The 26,154-nt window shown below is 40.5% G+C and overlaps 1 protein-coding gene across 22 annotated transcripts in view; it reads left to right on the top strand.

Moving 5' to 3' along the window:
• Window positions 1–852: 852 nt before the first annotated feature.
• ank2a (ankyrin 2a, neuronal) overlaps window positions 853–26,154 on the top strand; it is an 80,633-nt gene continuing 55,331 nt past the window's right edge. For 7 of the 22 annotated variants that reach the window (XM_035952429.2, XM_055009792.1, XM_055009790.1 and 4 more), the window contains exons 1-2: window positions 18,662–19,188; window positions 21,140–21,241. In XM_035952429.2, coding sequence (XP_035808322.2) covers window positions 19,054–19,188; window positions 21,140–21,241 — 237 coding nt within the window. In that variant the 5' untranslated portion in view covers window positions 18,662–19,053. Of the gene's footprint in view, window positions 1,249–16,840; window positions 17,319–18,654; window positions 19,189–21,121; window positions 21,242–26,154 lie in introns of those variants that run through there. The other 15 variants (XM_035952430.2, XM_035952451.2, XM_035952450.2 and 12 more) reach the window with 8 other exon arrangements.

A 26,154-nucleotide genomic window follows, 5' to 3' on the forward strand; every position in this document is an offset into this window, starting at 1 on the left:
AGAGTTATTATTGTTATTATTGTTATGATTATTATTATGTTTTAATGCACATACTTGTTAAATAAACATATAAAGGCAAAATAAGTTATTTACAGTTAAATGCTTAGTTGTATCTTAAAAAAACATCTTTCTCTGCCATTTAAAGAAAAGGTGCATGACAATAAGTGGGATCACATTTGCCTTAGAACAAATGTGATTCAGCCCAGCAAGTGACATTTTCCCAGTCTGACATGATTTCTAACATCTCCTCCACTTGGTCTCTCCTCCTGCTTGTTTTCTAAACGTCTCCAAGACATTGTTATTGATTTTTCCCTGTCAACCTCCATTAAATTGGTACCTTGTTGATGAAATCCAGGTCAAGGTGGGGGCGTAAGAAGAGGGAGACAACATACAATATGTAAGCCAAATTCAGTGTGTCTGGTTTTCTTTGATTTCATATGCGTGTGCGAGCAAAATTATAGTTTTTATTTAATACTGATCTTCATGTCTTAAGCTCCTACAGCTGCAGAAGCACAGAGAGGTGGGGTCACAAAAATAAGCAAAACAGGAGCCCACTACCGCTTGATGGTGCATTTAAGTGCAGACAAATGTTTTACTATAGCCACATAAATCACTTCTCTGCTTAGTGGTAGAAAATGTGATTGCTGTTTTGATTATTCTGAAATACATTTATGGCAATAGCGTCAGTTTTACCATTGCTCCGAGCCCCCACCATGTCCAGTTTTGCACCACAATCACTCTGCGCGGCCAGGGTTTCCAATTGTGCTTGAAGGCAGCACAGATCCTGCGGAGTTTCGGGGAAGCGCATCCGAAGCGCGTTCACGTGTCCATACACATACACGCGCAGGCCACAGCAGCACACCGGGAGCATCCCTGCGCGGAAGGAGCGCTCGTTTTGGTTTCACACTCTGGAAGAATCGCTCGTTGTTTTTGTTTTTTTTGCTCTTGTCACGTTTAGTCACCGGCTGCTTCTGACGCCGCAGAATGATCCGGGGCCCCGCCGAGCCCCGTGGACTGTGAGGCCCGCACAGAAATCCACCTTGCACCGGCGAGAAGGACCCGCACTGACCGCGTCTCTTCCAGCAGCAGCAGCAGCAGCAGCCAGCAGGCGACGGAATGTCAAGTAGCCCCGAAGAAAGTCACTCCAGGGGCGGCGGCTCCGACCGTGACTTGAAAACGGCCTCCTCCAGCAACACGTCCCCGGAGGGTGGACCTCCGCCGCCGCTGCACCAGAACCGTATACGGCAGGTGGGTGTCCGCTCCCCGCGCTAAGTGGCCCAGTGAGCCGTTTAACGAGCAGCACGAACCGCTGCTTATGCTGTGCGCTTGTTTAGGCGAAGGCGTTGCCGTTGCTTTACCACATCGGCGAATGCAGATCTGACGTTTTTTTTCAGATTGTTGCATAAAACTGCGTCCAAATTAGCTGCTAATGAGAGGGAAGCTTTTCTGCAGGGTCTGTTTTGATGATAGTGTGTGGAGTGCGATTGTTACCCGAACAGGCCAAGTGTGCCAGTTGTTGTGGCCGTCAAAATAAACACCAGCAGGTCTGCACTGACTCTTGTTACTGGAACAGGCTTCAAGTGGGGAATGTTAACAACTCCAAATGAACCGCTGAAGCTTTTACCCTTTATTCTGCAGAGGATGAGCATCCCATTATGGGTGTATTTCATTTGCATTTCCATATAAAACATGACATTTTGCAGATAGTGTATCTAGCACTGGATTCCTGTGAATTTTAGGTGGTCAAACTATCTCAGATGGTGACACGTGCACTTATTTAAAGTCTGCTTGCTTGTGATTCTCCTCCAGCATGATGCATTAATGCTGTAAAGTGTGTGTGTACCTCTAAGTGCACTTATGGGTTGGGCTGTTTTGCCATTAAGTTTGTCTGTCCGTCCTCCTCACCTTCACTTGCACCCAGCAGCACCATCACATATAAATTCATACATGAGCTTAATAAGAAAAACTGACTCTTTATGGACACCTCATTTACATCCACAAGTTGTTGTTTTTTCCACAAATGCGTTTTATGAACAGGAAAATGGCTCCTAAGTGTTACCATCCAGATTTGATCACGTGTAATTGTGTGTGTTTGTGTATTCAATGAAAGCAAGTCAGGAGATGGTGGAGGGTTGTTTCCTGTCTCAGTGCACTCTCTGAGGCTAATGTGATTTCAGTAATGGACTGTATACACACACAAACACACACACACACACACACACACACACACACACACACACACACACACACACACATACAGAGACACAAAGACACGCACTTTAGACTTTTCTTTTAGGGTGGGGTATTTCTGATTGGATGTTCGAATGCAATTAGGAATTTTTCTTTTTTTCAAGGTTGAAAAATCCAAATTGGCATTGTTCATCCAGGTGTTTGCATGATTGTGCACAAGAGGTGATGTTGTGATGTAGTTTGGACAGACAGATGATAAAAAGATTAGTCATTGGTGTCTGAACTGTTACTTTTATACAACATTTGTTTGTGTTCATCTTGATGAGCTGTGTAATAATAAGGAGATTTCTTAATTTCTGTCAAGTGTGAAGGCTTACAACTTCGCCTAAGTAACTTGGATTAACACGTCTCTTCGGTTGTGATCCCCTGAGCTAATCTTCAGTAGTTTTTGACATGGAAGCACACTTTTACTTTTATTTGAAATGATCCTGTTTGAGCATTGAATTCTAGTATTTTTCCATGAGAAATTCTTTTGGCAGCTAAATCCAGATGAGTTCTGCTGACTCTTCAGAGGTCACACTGTTTCCCTGTACACCACTTGACTCAAGAGGTTCGCTTTTGTTTTCAAAAGGGCAAATCTCACACATGAAAGGCCCCAGAGAGTAAATGTGTTCTGTTTGATCCATCGTAAAGGTACAAAGTTTGTACCTTTTAAACAAAGACAGTTTAAGGTACAGATTTGCTAAAGTCGCACTCTGTCTCTGAGGCACCTGGGTGATGCGGGGGGAATAATTATTTACCCCTGCAGAGATCCATTTTTAGCCCCCAGCAGCAGTGTCTCGAAGTTGGCAGTGGTTCGTGAATACTCATGTCCTTGTCACGGCATTAGTGACTCCTACTGGTTGGTCTGACTGAGATTTTTTCCTTTTTTCTGCTTTCCCCTCCAGGCTGGTATCAGAACTTACTATTAGTGATGACTAAACTGCAGGTAGAATTAGAGAGTGGAGGACTAAAGTACAAAAATAACGAAAATGAACAGAGGTAGCTTTCTGACTTTGAACATTTACGCTTGTACCATCTTTTAAAGGCCAACTCAGTTGAAGCTGACAAGATGTGTGCTGGTAATGAGTAGTGAGTAATGAGTAGTTTGCAAGCATCAGTGATTTATTGTACAGTGCATCCAGGAGAATGAGAGATTAGTTGTTTCTCTTTGAGCATATTTGCTTTATATTACCATGCAGGTCTCATCAGGCAAAATAAATGTCAACACCTGCCTGTGTGGGTAGACATTTGGTATTGGTGCTTTAAAGCTGAATTACTTGTTTAGTTTTATTTACCATGAATCCATCACATACTAGCCATGTATAAAGTTGTGTTTCAAATCCGGTAGACATGGACGAAATGCACCTGAAGTTATATTTCTGGCCACTTGACAAACGTACCTTTAATCTCAATTCACTTTTTACCTCTGTTTTGATCTCCTCCATCTTCTGAGTTTTCCACTGGCTAGATGGTGTAGTGTCTTCGCCAGCAAAGAGTTGTTGGTAGCAGGCGGTGGTTTTATCAGCATTTTTCTTGCTTTTCTGCTGCTGCTGCTGGAATTGAGTTTGGTGAGAAGCAGTGAAAAGGAAAATGCATTAAAACCACAGCAATGAACTAAGAAGCTTGGAGGAGCTGCAGACTGGAGTGAATGCTTTACTTAAAACAATCCAGACCAAATTGCATGTTCATTTTATTCACCCTCAGTATATAGAACAGCTTATTTCAGTCACTTGTGGTGGATTATTTTGACTAGCTAGAAAGAATATGGCACCAACCGTCAGGCTTTGCGACAAGAAGTGCCATTCTAATGTGTCTTCTTGTGAGTACGTGACACTATCTAGTCCTGTAGGTAGTCTTGATTTTATTTTTTTCAACTCAACAAAACTTTTTTAACAGAAAATGCAACCTTGTTACTCAGCAATTTCACAGACCTTGCTGAGGATTGTTGTCACCTTTCCTACCTTTGCTCACAGTGTCTTACAATTGAAACTGTTCACTGCAATACACCCTGAATTAGCAGAGCATCGTTGTTGAGTTGTTTAAAATGGCATTTTTTAAAAAAATTTCAGTTCTTAAATGTTCCTTCATCTCCACTGCATTGAGTTTGAGGAGATGCCTCACTATTACATGCCGTGAGTTAAGCTGGAAAACATGTTTTTTGTGATTTGTTGGGGCTGACTCTTTAAGCTGGTGGAGACTTTCTGATAGATAAAACAGATACAAACACAGATTAATAGGTAAGGATGCAATGCAGCAAACAGTATTCTGTAAGTCTCAATGTTGAGACAGAGTTCAACATTGACAGATCTACGTATGTGAGACAAAAAGAGAAAACGACAAAGGGACGCTGTGATGCTAAGAGCTTAGTTGCAGGTCTAAAAATACTGCCTGTCTCTCGTGTGATTGTCTTGGAGAAAAATAGCTTCTTCCTGGCCAGGAGACTGTGTTTCCATGTCTCTGCTCACTGCACTGGACCTGTGTCACTGGGCATTAGCACATTGCTCTGGGCTGCTGCTGAATGATTGCTCTCTGCAGTCGGCTCTCTCCTCTGTCTTAACAATACATAGGCTGCGTCATAATATGTCAACTCTCCGTCTGCGCCAGCCGTCTTTCCTGTGATTGAATAGCGGATACTTAGAGCTCGGTTTGCAGAGATCAATTCAAGGCTAGATTTAGTTTCTGTTGCAGGATCATGGAAATATTTGCACCTTGAAGATTCGCAGGCAGAGCATAAGAATACATCACAAATTTCTTTTTCTTGAAAGACAGATATCTGCTTTTGGAATCTTCTCATCTCACATCCAGAGACAGCTTGTATTTAAACAACTTCACCTGCTTTTTACTCAGTGCTTGGCAGGAAGATCCCTTGTTAAGTGAACTTGCTTTATGATCCCCAGCTTCTCTGTATTATTTTCCAGCTCTACTCGTGACCCCACCACCACCACAACCACCACACTCTCTTTTCAGATTGTCATCCATTTTTCCACCTCCAGAACCTCACTTCCTCTCGCTGCTAAAACATGGGGGGGGTTCAACTCTTTAGCCTAGTTTTCTCCTTGTCTTTTTGGCTCCCATTCCTACCCATCTCTCATTTCCCAGCAAAAATACCTCCCTCCCTCTCTCCCCATCTGCCCCACACTCTTCCCCACTGGTCCCCAAACGAAGGTCCTGACGTGCCAAGAGGTCAGATTACACTGCAGCCTTTGACATTTTCATCTCTCTCTCTTTTCCGCCCCGTGTCTGCATCCCTTATGCCTTTCTGTATCTGCCTGCCGATCTGTCTGTCGCACGTTCTCCACTGGGAGTGGTATGATGGCACTCTGCAGGAAGGGAGTCATAATGAAGCCGTGGCCTTCATTACATTACTTCAGAACGGCTACGTGAACACACACCCACATATGACTGCAACCATCTTCCAGTGCATGTCGTCCAATAGAAACATCAGACCAGTTGGGCTCTCTGACGATGCGTTTGGGGTCCATTCACACTCACACATAGAGTATTAGATATCTGTATTTACTAAAGCTATTAGAGCATGTGCCTGGGTATAAATGCCTACAGAGAAACCTGTAAATGACCACAATTCAGCCACTCTATACATCTGCTGATGGTTACCAAACACCATTAAGAATTTATAATTGTTTCCTGTGAATTGCTGCATGGTTTCAGAATCATTTCTGTGTAGACATGATTCAGCAAGATATGTCTGTCCATTACACTGCCCCACTCTCTGCATGTGAAACCAGCAGCATGATACAGCCCTTTCTACTAAAAACTATGTTCCCATGGCTAAATGTTTGTCAATTCTCAACCACATTTTAAGGGTATCGTAATTTTTTCTTCTTTGTGAACTATCACAAATAAGTTTCTAATCAACATAGTGTATCTCTGACATTTCTTATTTTACTGTCACTCCTTTTCAGCCTACTGAGACTCATCATCCTGATTACCCAGAAAATTGAAAAGAATCCTCAAACATACTGTGAAAGAGTTGTATTTTAATCCAAACCATGATATTTTCTTAACCAAGTAGTGTTCCTGGCAAAAAGAAACCAAGCCTGTGAAACATAACTAAATGGTCAGTTTTAGCCCAAACCGCAATGTTGTTCTAAATGAGTAAAAACTAAATTCTATTAATATTAATGGGCCTAGAGGGGACATGAACCTCAGTATCCTGGGTGAAAGCCCTGTGTCTGACTTACACCTTCACCTCCAAACTAGAAACTTTTCGTACTTTGGCGTACTGTTACAGTTCATGAAGGAAAATACATGAATAAGAATGTATTTTAGCTGTATAAAGTCATAAATTTTGCAACACAGGTTTGCAATTAATTATTGTCTTTGTCTGTGTAGATTCTCAGTCATCCAGGTCATGGTAATCGTAGGTGCTTTAGTAGAAATCGGCTGGGCTTCTCTTGTAGTTTCTTGAAAACATTTCACCTCTCATCCAAGAGGCTTGTTCAGTTCAGTTCAGAATTGAAGAAGCCTCTTGGATAAGAAGGTTCAAGAACCTACAAGAGAAGTCCAGTTGATTTCTACTGAAGCTCTTACAATTATTGTCTTTATTATTTACAAATCTCCCAATTATTTTAGTTATTCTTGTTCAAGTCTGTAAGATGTAAAATTGTGTTGTCTGCAGCCTATCCCAGCTGACATTAGGCGAGAGGCAGGTTTCATCCTCAACAGGGCGCCAACTGTTATTAAGACTAAAACAAAGAGACAGACAACCATGCGCTCCAATATGGATTTACTAATTAACCTACCATGCATGTCTTTAGACTTTGAGATTTCGAGAGGAAGCTGGAGCGCCTGTAGAAAATCCACGCAGGCACACAGAGAACTAATTCTTACACCCACTGCTAACTAATTAATTGCTTTATTCTTTTTTTAAAAATTCAAAAATGCCTTTCATTTACTTCTTTTCAAATACAAAGGCTTTTCTTTGTAATGTTTTGTGCTTTTTGACAAGAAAAAAAGGCAAATTGAGAACATCTCGCTGGGCTCTAAAGAACGATTATGGGAATGTTTTTTTGTCAATGACTAATTAAATAATTGACAAATTATTTTCTAATTAGTATTATAATCTTTCACTTGTTCTGAACTAGCATTAAAAGTTGAACCTGAAAGATTCATCTTCCCCTTGAGCAACTTCACCTCAAAGGGTGTCCATATTAGGCTTGACAGTCAACCCTCCAAATACCAAGAAGCCACTTTGTTGATGAGCTGTGATGCAACGTACAAGCAACACTCATATAATGTTATCTGGGTTTCGGATGAGTTTCCATACTTTGTAATGGTGATATGGTGGTGAGACAAGCACCGGTATTCCTGTCCCGGATCCAAAATCCATGTGGACCATCAGAATGTCTATATTTGGGTACAAACAACATCCTGACACTCCGTTTCCTGAGCTGTCCTTCTTGGTCGTCACGGTACCTCATAACCAGCTGGGATGTCCTAGTTCTGTCTGACACCGTCTCTCTGGCATATCTTCCCCTGATGGATGTTTCAAGGGCAGAGATAGCATGGCTTGATGAGTCATAGTTCATCTTTATTGTGCTTTTCTCATTTAGGCAAAAGGTTGTTCATCAAAAGAGAACAGATGAAAAACTGCATTAGCTGCCCACAGCTGCAGAATATGAGAAATATTAGCTAGACTCCAGAAATATTATATTACTTTAGAAGCACCCTTTGCTCCATGGAGGGCAGGTGTTTTTTGGACTGGGGCAGTAGGAGGCATTCTAGATCTCAATTATTCATTATGGCCTTATAATGCTGTTTCCCGTTAGAGGGATACAGAAAGGGGGAGAGAGAGCAGGGCGTGGTTAGTGATCAATGGACTTCTCAGAAGCAGTGCTGAAACACCTACATGTAAATGCACTTTCTCTATCTCCTGTCAGCTGCGTCCTAATGTTCCTCCTCCCATCATCTCTCTGCTGACTCTCTCATCATGTTTAAATTGGGTAAGTGAAGCTTTTCTCACAGCAGCCCACATCAAAGCCTTTTGCCATGTTGTTGAGAAGAGCATAGCTCACGGCACTGAATGGAGACAAACAACCCCACACATATATACATGGAAGCAAAAAAAACATCAGGCTGTTTTTTTTGCATGCAGGAAGATGCTGTGCCGCAACTTCTAAGCCCTGCACTTGGTGAATCGGAGCGTAATTTATCCAGCAAGTCACCATAATGTCTGTCCTAAAGTGCCTGCTGTTTAACCTACTATTACTACTACTACTATGACTATCTTTTTTATTTTGTCCCTTTTGTCACACAGTCTTATATGTGTATGACTAATAGTCTGCCTGTTTTTTTTTTTGGTTTTTTTGCTGTGTCTCAGTCTGACAGCATCACTCAGCATTCCTGGTATGACTGTGTGCTGCAGCGAATTTTAGGTCACACGCTTCATTATTCATAATTCGTTCAACTTGGAGGTAAAATCACTTTCTGCCTCAATACCCTTTGTCATCTGACGCTGGATGAGATCAGCCGTCCGACGGAGATACACTCTGCCAGCGTTTTAGCAATGCTGGAGTGTTAAAACAAAAACTGTATTTATCTGTGTACTCATTTTTTGACGGCAGCGGCTCTCTGTGTGTAGACTGTTGACTGTCTGGAGTGAATAATCGGGTTTAAAGACACACAAGCTACCATTTACATCATTTTTCCACAGTGTCTGATTTTATCGTTGAGCCAGTTTTGACAAAATGCTCTCAGAAGTCAGTTTGGGGAAAAAAATCTGTAACTCCTATATCCTTTTACTTACTTAAATTCCAACTGATTTAGGCAGTTAGTGTCTCAATAGGTAGCTTAGTGCTCTGTCTTGTAAAGATCTGTAATCGCAGCTTGTGTGCTTATCCATCAGACTGTGAGGCTTCAAAATGTGCTTCAGTATTCTACTAACACTCAGACTTCTTCAGACTATTGTCACCCTTATATCTGGAATACTGATATTACTTAACATTGGAAACATCTGCAGTGGGGCGACACGTGCACTTGAGTGTAGTATTTATTTTCCAACGGGCTCAAGGCCCCTCACTCATCTAATTAACAGGAACAGCAAGATGACATCATGTGTTCTCAAGGGACTTGGGCAGCACTTCAAAGAGTGAAAAAGGGAAAACCGTAAATTAGCATGACGGCCACTTCTAAGGTAGTAGGTATCTTACCGATCTCCCCGCATCACCAAGAAGCTCTGGGCGTCAGCTGTTGTTTGCAGGGATTGCATTTTACTGATAGCTTTTAGATATAACACCTCATAAACTGGTGTCGGTTACGGGAAGTGAATAATGAATTTATGGACCTGAGCAGCTGCTTACGCTGCATTTCTGGACATTCTTTATCCAGAGCTCCTACTTTGCCATGAAAGAAGATGCTGAAGGTTGGTGGCCTAATGGAGCCAAAAAAGCATGAGCTGCTCGCAATCAGTTAATGCGGCGCTGCTGTCTGCCTGCAGGGCTGCTGCTTGTCTATCTTTGGATGAGGGAAGGGTTGCAAATGTGGGTGCAACACTGAAGGACAAATGGAGCGTGTCATGTTTCTGGTAAATCAGCTGAGTCACAAATCAGATGCTTCCATTTCTGTGCGTCTGTATGATGGTGTGTAGACATGGTAGTGCTTCAGATGCGACAGGGTGTGGTCTTCTCGACTCCCTCCTCCTCCAGTTGTCTTCCTCTCTGGGCATATCAAGTGACTCTATCAAGGTTACATATCCCATCTACAGTGCATCTTTCTATTCCCTCTCATCTCTATTTCAGCCCCTCCCACTCAATCTGTCAGTGTCATTACTCAGTGTGTTTGGGTGTGGTCTGGTCTGGAGTCTGAACCGCCCGTTGCGTCCACTCGCTATTAAATTTGACTCTGTGTAATTTGGCTGTGTGAGAAACAGAGACGGAGGGAGAGTGTGTGTGTTGTGTACTTTATGACTCTGACCTTTCTTAAGCAGTAAAAGAAGCCTGAAAATGACTTGACATTTAAATAATATCTGTGAGCCAATACATTGCTGACACTGTTCTGTGTTTTGTTCGGTCTCTTACATAGATACAAACAGGACGGACATAGTTTATAGACTAGTAAATTAACCAGCACCCATAGCAATATCAGCTTTTTCAGTGCTGAATCATTTTGTTTTTTAAGCTTTTGTTTTTGATACCTTGTTGGTAGATATATGAAGCTCACAATAATGTCACATGCTGTGCGTCATTCTTGTCATAAAGCCTGTGAAAACCTTGTAAAGTTATTGTTTATCTCCATTCTTTCAGCTGCGCAGACTCACACACACACACCACTTACATTAAGAACGTCTTCAACAGGGAACATACCATGAATCAGGCAGGTAGTAAAACTGCAGTGCTGATTTTCTCGTCTTACCGTCATATGGTGCAGGGTTCAGCTGCAGTTTAGAATCAATACCACAAAGGGACAGAATGAGCAGTGTGTGTTTCTGTGTGCATACGAGCTTCAGTGTGGGGTTAGTGTTGTTTTGAGCATAGATTGTACTGGGTTTGCATGATATTGTGGAGACCTGACTTGTGAAATTTTGCTTTTCTGCTATGTGTATATATATATATATATATATATATATATATATATATATATATATACACCATGTGAAAAAAATGCAGGAATTTTCACTGCAAATACTGTTTATTATTTAAGAAATGCAGTGATTTTGTAGTGCAGTGCATCTGCATCAGAGATAAAAACAATAGCAAGACACTGCCAAATGAGTGTCTGTTTTCCTCAACATCTTCCTTCCTGTATCAAATATACTTTCATACAACTGACATTACGTTTCTTTTTGCAACCAAATCTTTCTTTTTAGGGCTGCACGGTGGCTTGGTGGTTAGCACTTTCGCCTTGCAGCTAGAAGATCCCTGGTTCGTGTCCCCACCTTCCCAGGATCTTTCTGCATGGGGTTTGCATGTTCTCTGTGCATGTGTGGGTTTTCTCCGGCTGCCTTCCACAGCCCCAAAACATGCTGAGGTTAATTGGTAATTCTAAATTGTCTGTAGGTCTGAATTTGAGGGTGATTGTCTGAGTATGTAGTCCTGTGATAGACTGGTGACCTGTCCAGGGTGTCCCCTACCTTCACCCTAAGTCAGCTGGGATAGACTCCAGCCCCCCGTGACCCCAATGAGAGATAAAGATAATGGATGGATGGATCTTCCTTTTCAGTGTTTTCTTTTACTCACTCATTTTTTTGTGCACATTGATGTCAACAAACTCCATTTTCTATGAGTGCAATTTTACAAAAACAACCCAAGCGTGTCCAAGACGACTTAAATCAGAGTAAATTATGTTCCATCAAACCAACTGGTTGTAGATGAGAAATTGAATATGAGAATTGGGTAAGTTTTCTTTTTGTATTGAGCAGAAAAAAAAAGTTTTAGCATTATGTGTTTGAGTTCAGTTGCTTTACTTCACATTGCACCCTCTGCAGTGTTACTACTGTACACGATGAGATTGTACAAAAATATTTAATCAGATTTCTGAAAAATGTAGCCTTTATTATAAATCCATTGTTTCAATTAAAGTTAGCACTTTCGCTTTGCAGCAAGAAGAACCCCGATTCGTGCCCCAGCCTTCCCGGGATCTTTCTGCGTGGAATTTGCATGTTTTCGTTGTGCATGTGTGGGTTTTTTCCGGGTACTCCGGCTTCCTTCCACAGTCCCAAAAGTATGCTGAGTTTAATTGATAATTCTAAGTTTTTCATAGGTTGAATGCAAGTGTGATTGTTTGTCACTATATGTAGCCCTGTGATAGATTGGTGACCTGTCCAGGGTGACCCTGCCTTCGCCCTAAGTTGGCTGGGATAGACTCCAACCCCCCGTGACCCTAATGAGGATTTAGCGATGGATAGATAATGGATGGTTGTTTCAATAAAGTAAACTGAAGCCTGGGCTGCAAGTGGTATTTATCTCGGCTGACTAACAGCTTAGAAACATATCAAAAAATGTAGTACTGGTGATTTTAGGAAATACATTCTCATCTTTCTTGCTGAAGTAAGACTAGAGTTTCATGATTACTCTGATGTTTCTGCATTAAGTTCTAATCTTGAGCTAGAGTATATACATAAAAGGCATCTTTTATCCTCACAACCATAGTTGATCATTTGTTTGACCTATTCATAAATTTGTAAATGACAAGCTGTAGTTTTAGAAAGAGCTATGTATGTACTGGATGTATTTCTTTCATGGTACTAAGCTCTTTCTCTCCTCAATATGTGTATAATAGAACAACATCTCTCAACACAGAAGGTTAGCTGTGGCATTGAGATCTGAAGTTTCTTTTGAAAAGAATGTATTGAATTAGTATTTCAGCAGAGAAGCTTCTTTTATCCTCCGTGTGAGAGTTTTTGTCTCCTTAGAAGAAGTCATTCAGTGATGCACTTGAGGTGATAGTCATGGAAAATGTATTAAAGTGTGGCAAACAACTTGGTCTCTTAGGTTTTGACCTTCCAGTCACCTCTTGAAATAGCCATGCCTGCCTCGGGCCCAGTGGTTATTGGTTACGTCATGTGCTGTATTACTGTCAGTAGGTTGTAAAAGTCACTCACACACTCACTTACCAGGATAAGACGAACAGTTTATGGATAACAGTGCAATGCACCACTTAAACCAAGCAAATGTAAGCACGAATGAAAACTAGCATTTCTCAGTAAAGAGCAGTTAGGAGGAGGTTGAAAATTGCTGTAATGAAAAATGTATACGCTTAAAGAAGTCTGAATGAGTTGTTTGAAACAGAAAGATCCTCCCTCCATTAAATCTCTGATGCATTATATGCTGGCAGACACTCATCACAAGCAGAAGTTCACTAGTCAGCACTGTGGCTCCATTAGAAGACATAAACAATCATAAACAACAGTGCCAACAGCAAGATTCAAAACAAACAAGTAACAGCAAAAACAGAGAAGAACTCACATGCAAATCAATTTTGTATATTTTTTTTCTCATTTACTGCAAATTGTGTACTTTAAATAACAGATAACTGTATTTGGGAGTTTTGTTTCCTGTGAGTATGATGTGGAAAAATAAATTTACAAGGACAAGTACTTTGCATAAAGACAGCTCATTAAATTCAGCATTTATCTCTTCAAAATTGTATGTTTTTGTTAGTTTTTTTTGCTTGGTAATGATAATGGAGCAGCGCTATTTTAAAACTCCCTTACATTTGGTGCGCTAAATTGCTTGGGAGATTTTTTTTTTCCCAGTAGAATTGCACTTACACTCTGTATGTTGTTGGAAAACCAACCCCGAAGGACAAAGAACAGTAAGTGAAACCTGAACATATGAAATCTGTAGTGTGAATTTGGTAGTATCCAGTCCTTTTTTCTTATCCAGACATATATTTGGAAATGTACCTGTAGCCACAAACACTCACAATTTGAAGCACTTGGACAAACACGTGCACGGATGCGTGTGCTGGTCTCTGTGTCTCCCCTATCTGTCTATTATGGAATCCTAATGGGCCAAATAAAAGCCTTTGGATCTATAAAATGGAAAGCAGACCATTAACCTCTCCCCATGTGCGAGATCCACTAAACCAATAGAAACCAGAGCTCACATCAGCTTCCTTTGGAGTCCTCTGTCAATGTAATCTGACTCTTAAATGGATGAAGCACACACAGACACACACACAGAGTTTCTTTGTTAGTTTATAATGTATTCTACTAATCACCATTATCCTGCAAGAGAGATCAATAGAGGTCACTGATCAGCCTTTGCTGATGTATGGACACTGAACAGTTTATACTTTGAGATATACTTTATGCACACAAGCAACTGTAGCATTATTACTGTTAGAGTCCTGTTTCTGGATCAACTAACAGGCTGATCAATAATTATAGATTTGGTCTGGTAAATCTGAAACTCAAGACATCAAGCAAATACAGTGGTTGTCACTTTTAGAGGTTTAAATTTCCTTGCAGTGTGTACAGTGTGGTGTATGGTATGGGGGAGGGTATCTTTGTGTTTTATAAGTGCATAATAGCCCTTTTCTTTTAGGATGCAAGATATAAAATGCAAAAATTAGGCCAAGTATGAAAATTCTGGAACATAAAAAAATAATATGGACTCATAGAAATAGCAAAAATTGGCATGTCATTACAATGCTGGAATCAAGATTCTGTCATTTTCTAGCCCTGTCTCATCACTCGTTGGTTAAGTAACTAAAGTGAGTAAAATACTAAAAGAATGGGACAGAAAGATAATATGGACACATAAAAATAGCAATTGATCTACATCATTGCAAAGCTGAGACTGAAGAGTCTGTTTCTGTCATTTTCCAGCACTGTACTGTCACTCTGAAATTTACTTTTTGATCCTGAAAAGAGCAATGGTTTGATTCCATGTGCAGAAATAGGATCCATCCATCATCGATACACCACTTAATCCTCATAAAGGTCAGGGGAGGATGGAGCTTATCTCAGCTGACTTGGGGTGAAGGCAGGGGACACCCTGGACAGGTCAACAGTCTATCACAGAGCTACATATAAAGACAAACAATCACACTCACATTCACACCTACAGACAATTTAGAGTCACCAATTAACCTCAGCATGTTTTGGGGACTGTGGGAGGAAGCCAGAGTACCCAGAGAAAACCTACGCATGCACAGGGAGAACATGCAGAAAGATCCCAGACCGGGACGTGAACCAGGGATCCTCGAGCTGCAAGGCGACAGTGCTAACCATCGAGTCACTGTGCAGCCCTAAAATAGGATTACTTTACAAAATCCCTATTACGCATAGATAATCATTTTCATTGAAAAATAATGCAAAAATACATTTTATTTCTTGTAATCTATTTTTTTCTTCATTTTTAGTCATCATCACAGTGTTCACACCATGTTATTCTATTTTTGGGGTTAAATTTGAGATCCATTATGAAAAACTGCCTTATTCTCTCCGTCGCCAGCAGAGAGTGCTAGAGAAGCAGAATATCCAGCAGAAATCCCCCAACAGCAGAATTGTCATGGAACTAAATGAAGCACTCAGCGCTGGTGCATCAAGGTAAAACATTTTAGGCAGTTACCGCAGCGTCGAGTGATTCAGCAGATCTGTCCCATTCATGATTACTAGCAGAAAGAAATGTTGCTGATGCCGTCGTTGTTGACTGAGCCTGCGAAAACACATCAGGCAGAATGTGTGAACAGAAATAGAGGTGTGAGATAGTGTCCCTGTCCCTGGTGCTGAAATTTCAAACTCCTAACATTAGCGGCATTGACAGAGAGAGACCTTGACACACGGATGGTGGTTGCACACACACACACACACACACACACACACACACACACACACACACACACACACACACACACACACACACACACAAGCTGTCAAATTATGTTCCATCAACCACCAGTACTGAGGGTGCAGTGCGGTCGAGATTCAGACCGACCCACTTTCCCCAATGCAGGAGGGGGGGAAGCCTGTAACTTGCAGGTGATTGGAAGCTGCTGTTCTGAGCTCGCTGGTCCCCCTCTGGACTGAGTGGTGTGTCCCATCTTCTCTGCTGGCTCACCGAAGGACAGTCTGTACCCAAGTTCACCCTTTTTTCCCCCCATCTTTTTACCCTTTTTTCTTCATCCTTGCAGCTTTTTGTTTCAACTTACTCCATTAACTTTTTCCTTTGTATTGTCTGCTTTTCCTGTTATTTCTTAAGGTTGCAGTACAGTAGAAATGAAGTCAAACTGCAACACTGCTGGAAGTCTTCCCGCTTCGATTTAAGAATTTACAAGCCCGTAAATCAGGGGTTAACTATAACATACGAGAAGACAATCAGGATCCTAATGCAACCTCCAAATAGTTTAACCTTTAGCTACTTTGTCTGAGAAATGGAGATTCTTGAAAACCCAACTAATTGTGTGATATTGTTTGCCAGCTGTGGGATGATGGTGCTACATTTTCCATTAATACACAAAAGTTAAATAAAATATCTGCCTTTATGTCCTTTTAAAGTCACAGTGTTTCAAATTGTCTTTGATATGTCAAGAAAATCCTTTTACACTGTTTATGTTAGTATCCATATGTTCATAATGATATAGGAGAGGTATAACATTAGCAAATTTTACACAACATAGCTTTAATTTCCACTGCTTTTCCCTCATTTCCTGCATCTCTCCTCTTCTAATCCACTGCACACACCCCCCCCCCCCCCCCCCCCACCTCACCCATTAACTTTGTCTTCCCCTCGTGTCCCTCAGAATGAGAAGCATTTCCACAGCGGTAGGGAAAGTAGCTGTGGCTGCAGCAGTCAGCTGGCTGCTGGCATGCAGCCCTCCTAAACCCCTTACACAATAAACACTTTCCTGTTGCTGTAGCTCACATACACATTAACACTCACGTGCACATCTACACACGCGTACAATACACATTTTTTAGCCACATCTGTTCACATGGAGTCGGGTTTTCATGTACATCTGGACGGGGTCTTTCCGTGTGTGCGTGCATGTGTCTGTGTGTTTGAGTGTGTGTTAGGATCAGTGATGAGTGAGTGCATTGGTCTCATCATTCACCAGCCCTTTTCAGTCATCGTATGTTCGTGCACATGAATGTGAACGATTTATTTTCGCTTGGCATTGTACATGGATGCGTGGACTCGTGTTGTCGTGTAAGAATGTGAAAATCCAGCTGCTTTTTCTTGCTTTTTTGGAACTTATACAAGACGGAGGAAAAGGAAACTGAAGAAGAAGAGAGGAATAGTCAACAGTTTTTAAACTGAGGAGTTTGTTTTGTTTCAATCACTTGGAAATAATCTAAAAAATTGCCTGATTATATTTTTTATTTGTGGTAGCACAGTGGTAAAACAGCACGAGGCGTAAATACTTCCTACAATTCAGTATAGCACAGGTTTAAGAGTTTAAGTACTTACGTACAAGATAGATGAAAATTAACCAAGTGAGCCTTCAGAACTAGTCAAACTATTTTTTGAGACAGCAAGAGGTAGAAGGGTGCAATCATGGCCCATGCTGCTGCCCACCTGAAGAAAGCTCGCGAGCTTGAGCAGCACCCAGACTACAGAGCTCTGCAGAAAGCCAGGGAGAGGAGGAGACGACAGCGGGAAAGGGCTGAGCGAAAGCGTCAGGTAAAACACATATGTCACGTGTTGTACTTTATTTTTTGAAAAGATTTAAGTCTCTTGTGGGCTTACTGTGAGAATTTATTGTAAGCCTTGGACTTAGGACATTGTGTGAGAGCCGGCTGTGGGGGTTGCACAGATGTGGAAGTGGTTGACCATGCATGATGCTGTGGCTACAAATATGTTAGATAACAGATAATGGAGAATTGCTTAAAAAAATAAACCATTCAATGGAACCTAGTGTATTATTGATCTTATACCACAACCACTGAATCAATTATTTTCATTTTTACATCAATGCCATCTGTAAGAGAGTTGACACATTTTGTACACATGAATTCAGGTGCTAATGAGACATTTACAATACTAAGAAGTTTTGATTTTTATCTGGAAAAGGGTATAATCTAGTATCCTTCACTCTACACAAATCCTGTACAGATAGATAAATTACAGCTGGTTACCAATCAATACAGTTTGTCTGTGTGTAGTTTGCTCATCAGATAGAGGGACAAATCATGTAGACATGGCTGACAAGTGACAACAAACTCTGAAGAGGCTGTAAAACATAGACTTGTATGCACACACACCTGTAGTAGTGCCTTTCTGAGTGTACCATGTGACACCATGTGAATGTAGACATGATGATCTGTGACTTATTTCTCCTGAGTAAGGTAACTTTAGACCCCCATGCAGAGTAGTGATCTCATCATACATACACACGCCAACACGCTTGTGTAGTACAAATGATTTACTATTTTTACGTTAGTACTTATTATGACTTTAAAGCACAGTGACACAGCAGTAAGAGTGCCTTCACGATTTTTTTCAAAGTTATTTTTTTGGCCTTTATTTGTAGGATAGTAGCGAAAGTGGGGAGAAGAGAAAGGGAACAAACTGCAGCAAAGGCCCATGGGCTGGAATCGAACCCATGGCCGCAGCTACAGGGGCGCCCGCCTTTACATTTTTAATGTGAAATGTAGAATATGTGAGTGGGGTGCAGGCACGATGGGGTAATTTTAAAATTTTTCAATCAAAATAACCATGTTTGAGTGATGAAGTGTGAACTCTGTCTGAGGTTGTAAATTAGTTGCATTTGATGTGACTACTGTATTCAGGCCTTGTTGGACTTGTTGTGTCTCCTTTGGTGTTGCTGGAGAGCATCGCAGGCCTTGCGGTCTACAGTCTGACTAAAGCCCAGCTGTCACCCACTCACACCCTGGGCACCCACAGCAAAGGGCTGGTGACTTGGTAGAGCATAGGGTCCTGGTGGATATAAATAGCCAAGACGGGAGAGACAGCGGGGGTTACATGTTTATGGCTGCAGTTGTTATCCTACATGGAGGGAAGAGCAGTTGAGGAAGAGTAGGCAGGACTGGGCCTTGGCTGCACGCAGCGCAAACACACCAAGACAGAGCCAGCGGGGTTCGAGGCGGAGGAGTTCTGGCTGGGCAACGGATCAGAGGGAACAGAGAGGGGATATAGTAGTGGTAACAGAGAAGGAACTGAGGTTTGACATGATGTTACGTAAGTTTGGGCCACAGATATGCACAGATTTAATGCATTGTGAGACTGACTGATGCAGTCAGATAACGGGGAAGTAGACAAAAGGAAAGGACACAAAGTGAGAAGGTAGAAAGGATTTGGTGGACTATATATCCCCATTCAGTTCTAAAAATATGTGAAGAAAGATCAGGACGTTCAAGTATAGCTGCGAATTTAAAATCTGACTTGGACTGTAACCATGGGAAATGCAGCAACATGTCAGGCTTGTGGATCAGATAAAGCCTTAAAGACCACTGGGAGTGTCAATGATATAAACCAACAGAGTGACTACTACCAGGCTGCTGACTCTGGATCTGCAGTTGATGGTTTACTGGTAAGACGTGGAGGGAGAGATGTGGTTCTGCTGTTGTAATTACTGTTTTCTGATTTCTGCTGCACTGATGAAAGTATCTGTTTTCAGGGAGGCGTGTTAATCTCTGCTGGTGGTGTGTGTGTGTGTGCGCGTGTGTGTGTGTGTGTGTGTGTGTGTGGGGTGACGTCTCATGTGAGGGGTTTGACCTTTGACCCCACACGGGGGCGTGGCCTCGTCCCTGACATGCTGTGGGGAGTCTGATTGTGCTGAACTCACATGTTAATGCTCAGTGGCATGTTAAAGCCCTGAACCTCATCAAAGGGTTAAAACCTTGTCAACGCTCTCTCAAGTCAATGCAGCTGGCTGTAGTTTGCACCTACTGTGATATTTAGTTACTCAGCACAATGGAATTAAGTAAGCGAGTTATATCTGTATACATTTTCATTATTGCCCAACCCCTGGACAGTAGTAGATCCCTGTAAGAAGGATCGTCCTTGTACTCTCAATATGTCATCGGCAAAAAGTTTTTTTCAAACTTTTTTTGAATATGAATTAACCATTTAAGTTATCATTCTAGCAAAAAAATGCATTGCAACCATAATATCTTAAGGTTTTTGAGTTCTTTTTTCACCATTTTTTGATATGCAACAGACCAAACCAATAGTTAGTACTGAAAAAATCTGAAATTGAGTAAATAAAATCGTTATTATGGGCAGCATTTAATAGATCAGCAGAATTACGTTATTGTCTGAAATTGGTTACATCTTGGTGTACATGTTTGAAGACATACAAATAAAAAATTACAATGTATATTTTTATGCTTGACATTTTTAGATATTTTCAATTTGTTTCTCAAGTCAACTTCAGTATATATTTGTGGACATTTTGTTTTCATTTACTTTTCCTACTGAATTAAATCATCCTGAATCTTTTCTGTACTGTAATTTTATTTCGCTGTTGCTGTCACCTTTTGTTTATAAAGTTTATTTTCAGCCGGAAAACATGATGTCATTGATTCTTTCAAAAAATTAATCTGGAAGTTTGTTGCCGAAACTTTTTAAAAAGTGCATAAAGGAATACAAATTATTAAAATTTTATGTTAGACTCAATAGATTTTTTCTTCACATTTTGTATAATATTTTGACTCTACACTCGCAGTGTTTTGGAGAGGTATTTATGGCTACGATGAGTTATGTTGCAGTGAAATGTTGAGAGGGGTCAGGTTGTCTTGAGGAATATTTACAGGTGATATTGAATCCAGCTCAGAGGAAAAGGCCATGTGGGTAGTGTTGTTCTTCTGTTACATCCCTTAAAGAGAACAAGAAATAGGTCAACATTTTTGAGGGAATTCAATGTGGAATTCTAAATTCAGTGGATATAATTTGTGGGGGCTCATCTCCCTTTTGGGAACAAAAAGCAAGTCCCCATAATAAAGATCATTAAATGTCAGTACTTGATTTTGGAAGAATGGGGAGGGTCAGTCCCTAGGAAATTGATTTAATGTCACTGCTCATGTGTGCGTTGCAGCTGCTTTGTGCAGCCTTGATGTCTGATGATTAAATTTAGAAAAGTCAACATGACATTGACTCAAGAAAACTTCCATAAAACCTAAGAACATTTTGTAAATGCCTGTATATTAGCTTTTCATTAAAATATATTTTTAATACGCATGTGTGTGTAATTAGAATTGAGTGAAAAACAATTGTAAATACTAAAATTAAAGACTAAAGAAAAGGAGAGCACTAAATGGTCGGTTAGTACAAACTGCCAAAATTAAAGTAGACATTGGAAGAACTCTTTTTCTATGATAAATGCAGTCTGACTTTAAATAATCGTCTTTCACTTTTATCTTTATTGCCAATTTTGCCAGAATTTTCAAAGATAGACGTGACACTTAATGAAACTGAAAATTGAAAACATGCCTCTGTTTTTGTTTCTAATCTTATCCTTATTTATGTCTTCATCCCTCCAGTCCGACAGCAACACCAGTTTCCTTCGGGCTGCCAGAGCGGGGAACATCGACAAAGTCCTGGAGTTCCTGAAAAATGGAGTAGACATCAGCACCTGTAACCAGGTAAGGAAATGATTTACCTCAACAAAAAGTGCATCCAGTTTCAAAAAGCAGTTTTATTGCTGTAGTTGTGTTGTGCATTGTATTGATAGATGTTTCTTTGTAAATTGATAGTCCAGGTATGATGCTTTTTCTTCTTTCTGTCAGCAAATGTATGCTACATTACAACATTGTGATATGAAATCATGTCAAAAGCCTAGTGTTACACATCAAAAATAATGTGAGATTTAATTTTCCACTCATGCTGAAACAGGGAAAATTTGAAACCATATCTCGAGCTATAACAAAATGTGTTCCACCCATTTTAAGGATGTAAATCTGCAGATGTTCACATAACTGTGACTAAATGTATGTCCAATTGCAAAGGATCACTGGTTCTAGCAGTGAAATAATAAACAGACACAATAAAAAAATAAAAACTTCATGGAATTACTTGAAATTTTTAAAAATTTTCTCTAAGTTTGTGACAGGAAAGCATGCAGTAAAGAGTTGTAGCCTGCATGTAAAAAGCAGACCAATTAATTCCCATTTTCACTGGCAAAGGCTGGCCTATTGTGAGTAATTTGAACATCATAGATCATCAGAGTCTTGTACAAATTTTCAGTCTAAGCACCAAAATATATTTAAGGATAATGTGGAGTCAACAAGTCATCGAAGGAATTAGTGTGAAGCCTTGTTACGTAAGGGCCTTTTGTTAATATTATACTCATCTTTCATTCATTGCTTTGTCATCGGTTACTTTAGATTGTCTAAAAGCTAAAAAAAATATTTTTTTAGTCCAGAAAATCATGCTGTTTTGAAGTCAGCTTAATGTATTTCTTGTCGTAACTCTGTTTTGAGTTTTGAGTATTAATCACAACCATCACCACTATGGCAAGTGGCACACTAGAAATGTTTTCAGAAATCTGCTGTTAAATTGTTCATCACAGACATTTTCTTTTCAACATACATGACATGCAGCACTGTCAGTGCAGTAGGTCAGTACTATTAACTGGTTCAGCCTAACAAACCAGCTCAAACCAACCTTTGCTCTGCTGTGTCATGGTGGCATCAGTCACCAGAGCCAGGTCAGCACATACCTCAACTCACCAGTCCCCCATCGCAACATTATAACCAGCCTCACAGATACAGTTACTCCCCTCCCCTGCTTTCCACCACACCCATTCCTCCCTCCAATCTCAGCTGCATTTGAAGTGTCCACGTCCCGCTGACAGCTGTTCCTTACCCCCCATATCCACCCTCGCCCACATTCCACTGAGGAGGAGGGAGTGGAGAGGCTGAAATACTCCCCCCCCCCACACAGCTGTGTCCACCCCTCTGCCCTGTCTATGTCAGTGTGATTTACAGCAGTCACAAGGTAGCTTAGGGAGGATGGCGAGCGAGGCGACGTACGTGAATGTGTGTGTTGTGTTGGGACGTGCATATCATATTTTCTACTGTCTCATCACTGTTGGCCTTTTATTATTGTCCAGGAAAATAACAGCATCTATTTATGTGCTGGACTATAATTGGTTGGCGGCCAGGAAGTGGCAACTGCCCACCAGTGGCTCTACTGTTTGTTGTCATGGGCACCGTGGGTTTTGTTTTGTGCAACAAGAGGGAAGCCTGAGTGCACGAGGCTGTGATTGTACACACACACGAACACACACCTCTTGCTCTGCAACAGGAGAATCCTGCCCTTTATAGTATTTCTTGTCAGTCAGATGATCAAACTTGACACCTTGTCAGGTGACCAAAAATGTGTGACTTTTTTGATATATATTCCAGTGATGCCCTCACTTAAAATGAATGTGTGTATGTGTTGAGACACACATACACACACTTATACACATACACTATACAGCAGATGTAATTTTGTTAATGGCTAACATAAACACCTTTCAGCTCATATGACCATAAGCAGTTAACTCTAACTCATTTCTATTTGGAAGAGACATACAGAATCTATTTAAATTAAAGTTCCAATTTTGCACACACATTTTTTGATTGTAGTGATTTTGCCAGTTCATATTTGCGCTAATGTATATTAACGTGGGCATGTTTCCTGGTGTTTATAAATGTCTTTGTCTCTGACCGCACATGCTTAAAAGCAGGCTCAAGATTACACACATACATGCACACATTCTTATAAGTCCAGCACTTTTACTCTAGTTCCAGGCATGTAGTTTGACAGTTTGTTTGACTGTGACAGATGGTAAAAGTCAGCGTGATTACCAGTCATCTAATACTCTTGATTGCATTCACCACCTGTGTCTTTTCCTGAAGGTGTGTGATCACATTTAGTGACATGGAATTAGCATACGTACACTGGTATTAGCATGGACTGAATGTAGTTAAACTCTGTAAAGTCTGCCACAGGTTCATCTGGAGTATTTTTTGTAAATATGGCAGACACAACACAGTGTTATTACCATCCCAAAAGTGATATTTGACATCAACCCAGACTTATGTCATTTTCATCCTAGTGATTGTTTATTAAGAAGCCATTTCCCACAAACACCACGGTAATACAGTGTTTCCTGTGATGCAGCGGTGTTGCAACGTAGCAGTAGTGACAATGCACTTGATATTTAACCCTTTAAACCCCAAACCTGGTCATGTCATCCTCACAAAAGTGCAAAAATTGACACCATTGTCAGAGTTAGAAATGATAAAAATGGAAAGAATCATCAGATTTTCAACTTTTGAATTACTCATCTGTGACATGCCATTCCATTGGAAAACGTAATTAGAACTAAGCTTAACATTGAGATATTTCATTAAGTCATTTTATTTTGCATATTTCATTTTATAATTTGCCGAAAATAAACAATTAGCATAGCCAGATTCTGTCCAAAACAAAACTTTCTATGCTGCTCATTGTGGCTGGATTGGGCTGAACTTCAGGCTGTGTTTTCACAGAGCACATAGACGACAAGCATGGAAGCAAAGTAAAAATACAAGTAGTGAAATATCTGTAGTATGTACAATGATTTATTTATGATTTGTGGCATCAGAACTTTGTTACTTTAGCAAAAAATGCCCAGAAACTGCTTGAGGTTCAGAGGGTTATTTGTGATATCATGTTAATTATACAGATATACATACACATAAGATAATATCTTTAAGAATCCAACTTCAGTACCTGTCTAATTGATGCAACAACATAGAAACAACAAACAGTACAGTTATTGTTACAAACACTTGGTCCACCTTAGGGATGCATATTTTTAATAAATTCCTTTACTGATAGTTTGCAGCCTTATTAATCTATAGACCATTAACCAACAATGTGAAACAAACCCAGTTATAGTCAGTATACTGCCTGTTATCACATGTTATTATCTGGTTCTCTAGTGTAGTTAATCAACAATTAGCTCAAAGTTATGTTGAATTAAAGCTCCTTTACTCCCCAGAATATGAAAACTCTGGTCAGTAGACATTTAGCATTGCAGGATACTTTCTCATGGTTCTACTTTAACTAGCTAAACTCCCACAGTACTGTCTGCTTGCCGACACAAGATTCATGATTAACTATTAACATCCCTAGCCGACCTCTATACACTCATATTTTGACTAATTGATTTGCCAAAAAAGAAACACCATAAACAGTAAACAAAGTCAACGATGAAATCGACTGATTGCATTATTTTTTTAAAAAATTCTTCTCTAAATGTTGTAATATTGAGTTGTTTTGGCCGCAATGAATCATGTTGTGAAAATCTGATAGTGCCACTATGATTAGCAGCAAAATTTCTGTCAAAGAAAGGAGTCAGTGGAAAAGCACTCCACACAGTTACAGAGCCATTATCTGTAATAATAAGTCAGTGGTCTGCTGATAGAAGCATCGACATGAAATTATATGAATCTATAAAGTACAGGCTGTTGACTGTTAACTTATTTCCAGTGTGCTATCATTCTTTTTCATAATGCAATCAAATACACCAGAGGAAATGTATGTCACAAAATGGGTTTAACATCATTCGTGATTTCTTTACTCAGTCTGTGCATGTGTGAGAAGCTGCAACTTTACACAGGAATTTTGAGCGTTGCCGTCGGCAGTGTGCACATTAATAACTGAAGAGTCGAATCCTAGAAAGCAGCAACAGCGTGGCAAGGGCCAGAGTCAGGCGCCAAAGGCAGGAGTCTGTCCAAGTTAGTTACAGAGAGCGAGGAAGGGATATACTTCCAGCCTGCCAAAGCCACAGTCAAACTGTGCTCCTCTATTGCACAGATTTTGTGAATGAGGCAAATGAATGAATAATTAATTTTCTTAAAGGTTGAGTTTATCTCCCAGCTTTTAAGCAGCATGTCTGTGAATTTTAGAGTTGCGAAGGGAAGGAGGGACACCGGCATTCCATCTTGTTTTTAATATGTGTGTGAGTGAGTTGTGTGTGTGTGTGTGTGTGTTGTGTGTGTGAGCTGTTTTGTTTCATGTCCACACAATTAAAGGCCAGACTTCCCCTCTAATCTCCCCCAAATGTTAATCCTGCGTAAGTGATATTACTCTTTAATCTGCTTGCATTTACATTATATCCTCTTTTTTTCCCCTCCAATATTCATCCCCTGAGACACCTGGGTCCATAAAACAACACCAAATAAATGATCATTTATTACCATGTGTGATCATGACAAAGGTCAGTGGTCAGAGGAGTATTAATCTGCGTTGGATGTAGCTCAGCAGTTCCCCTCCTGCCAAAGGGAGCTGCAGACTGCCGGGGATCACTGCCTTGGGCCGAATGTCCATTAGCTAAATGAAGCTTTCACTTACAGCTCGGCTCAGAGGAAAAGGAGCTTTAGATCAGTTTGTGTGACAGAGTGTGTGCATATGTGTGCCTGTTGTTGGTTTCGCTTGTCCCTCCTGGAATACGTAATGGTTGAAATGTGATTGAAACACTCTAATAAGATTGCATAATTTTTTGCTGCGTCAGTCCGTC

Source organism: Amphiprion ocellaris, chromosome 4 (genome assembly GCF_022539595.1).
Source record: "Amphiprion ocellaris isolate individual 3 ecotype Okinawa chromosome 4, ASM2253959v1, whole genome shotgun sequence".
Lineage (NCBI taxonomy): Eukaryota > Metazoa > Chordata > Actinopteri > Pomacentridae > Amphiprion > Amphiprion ocellaris.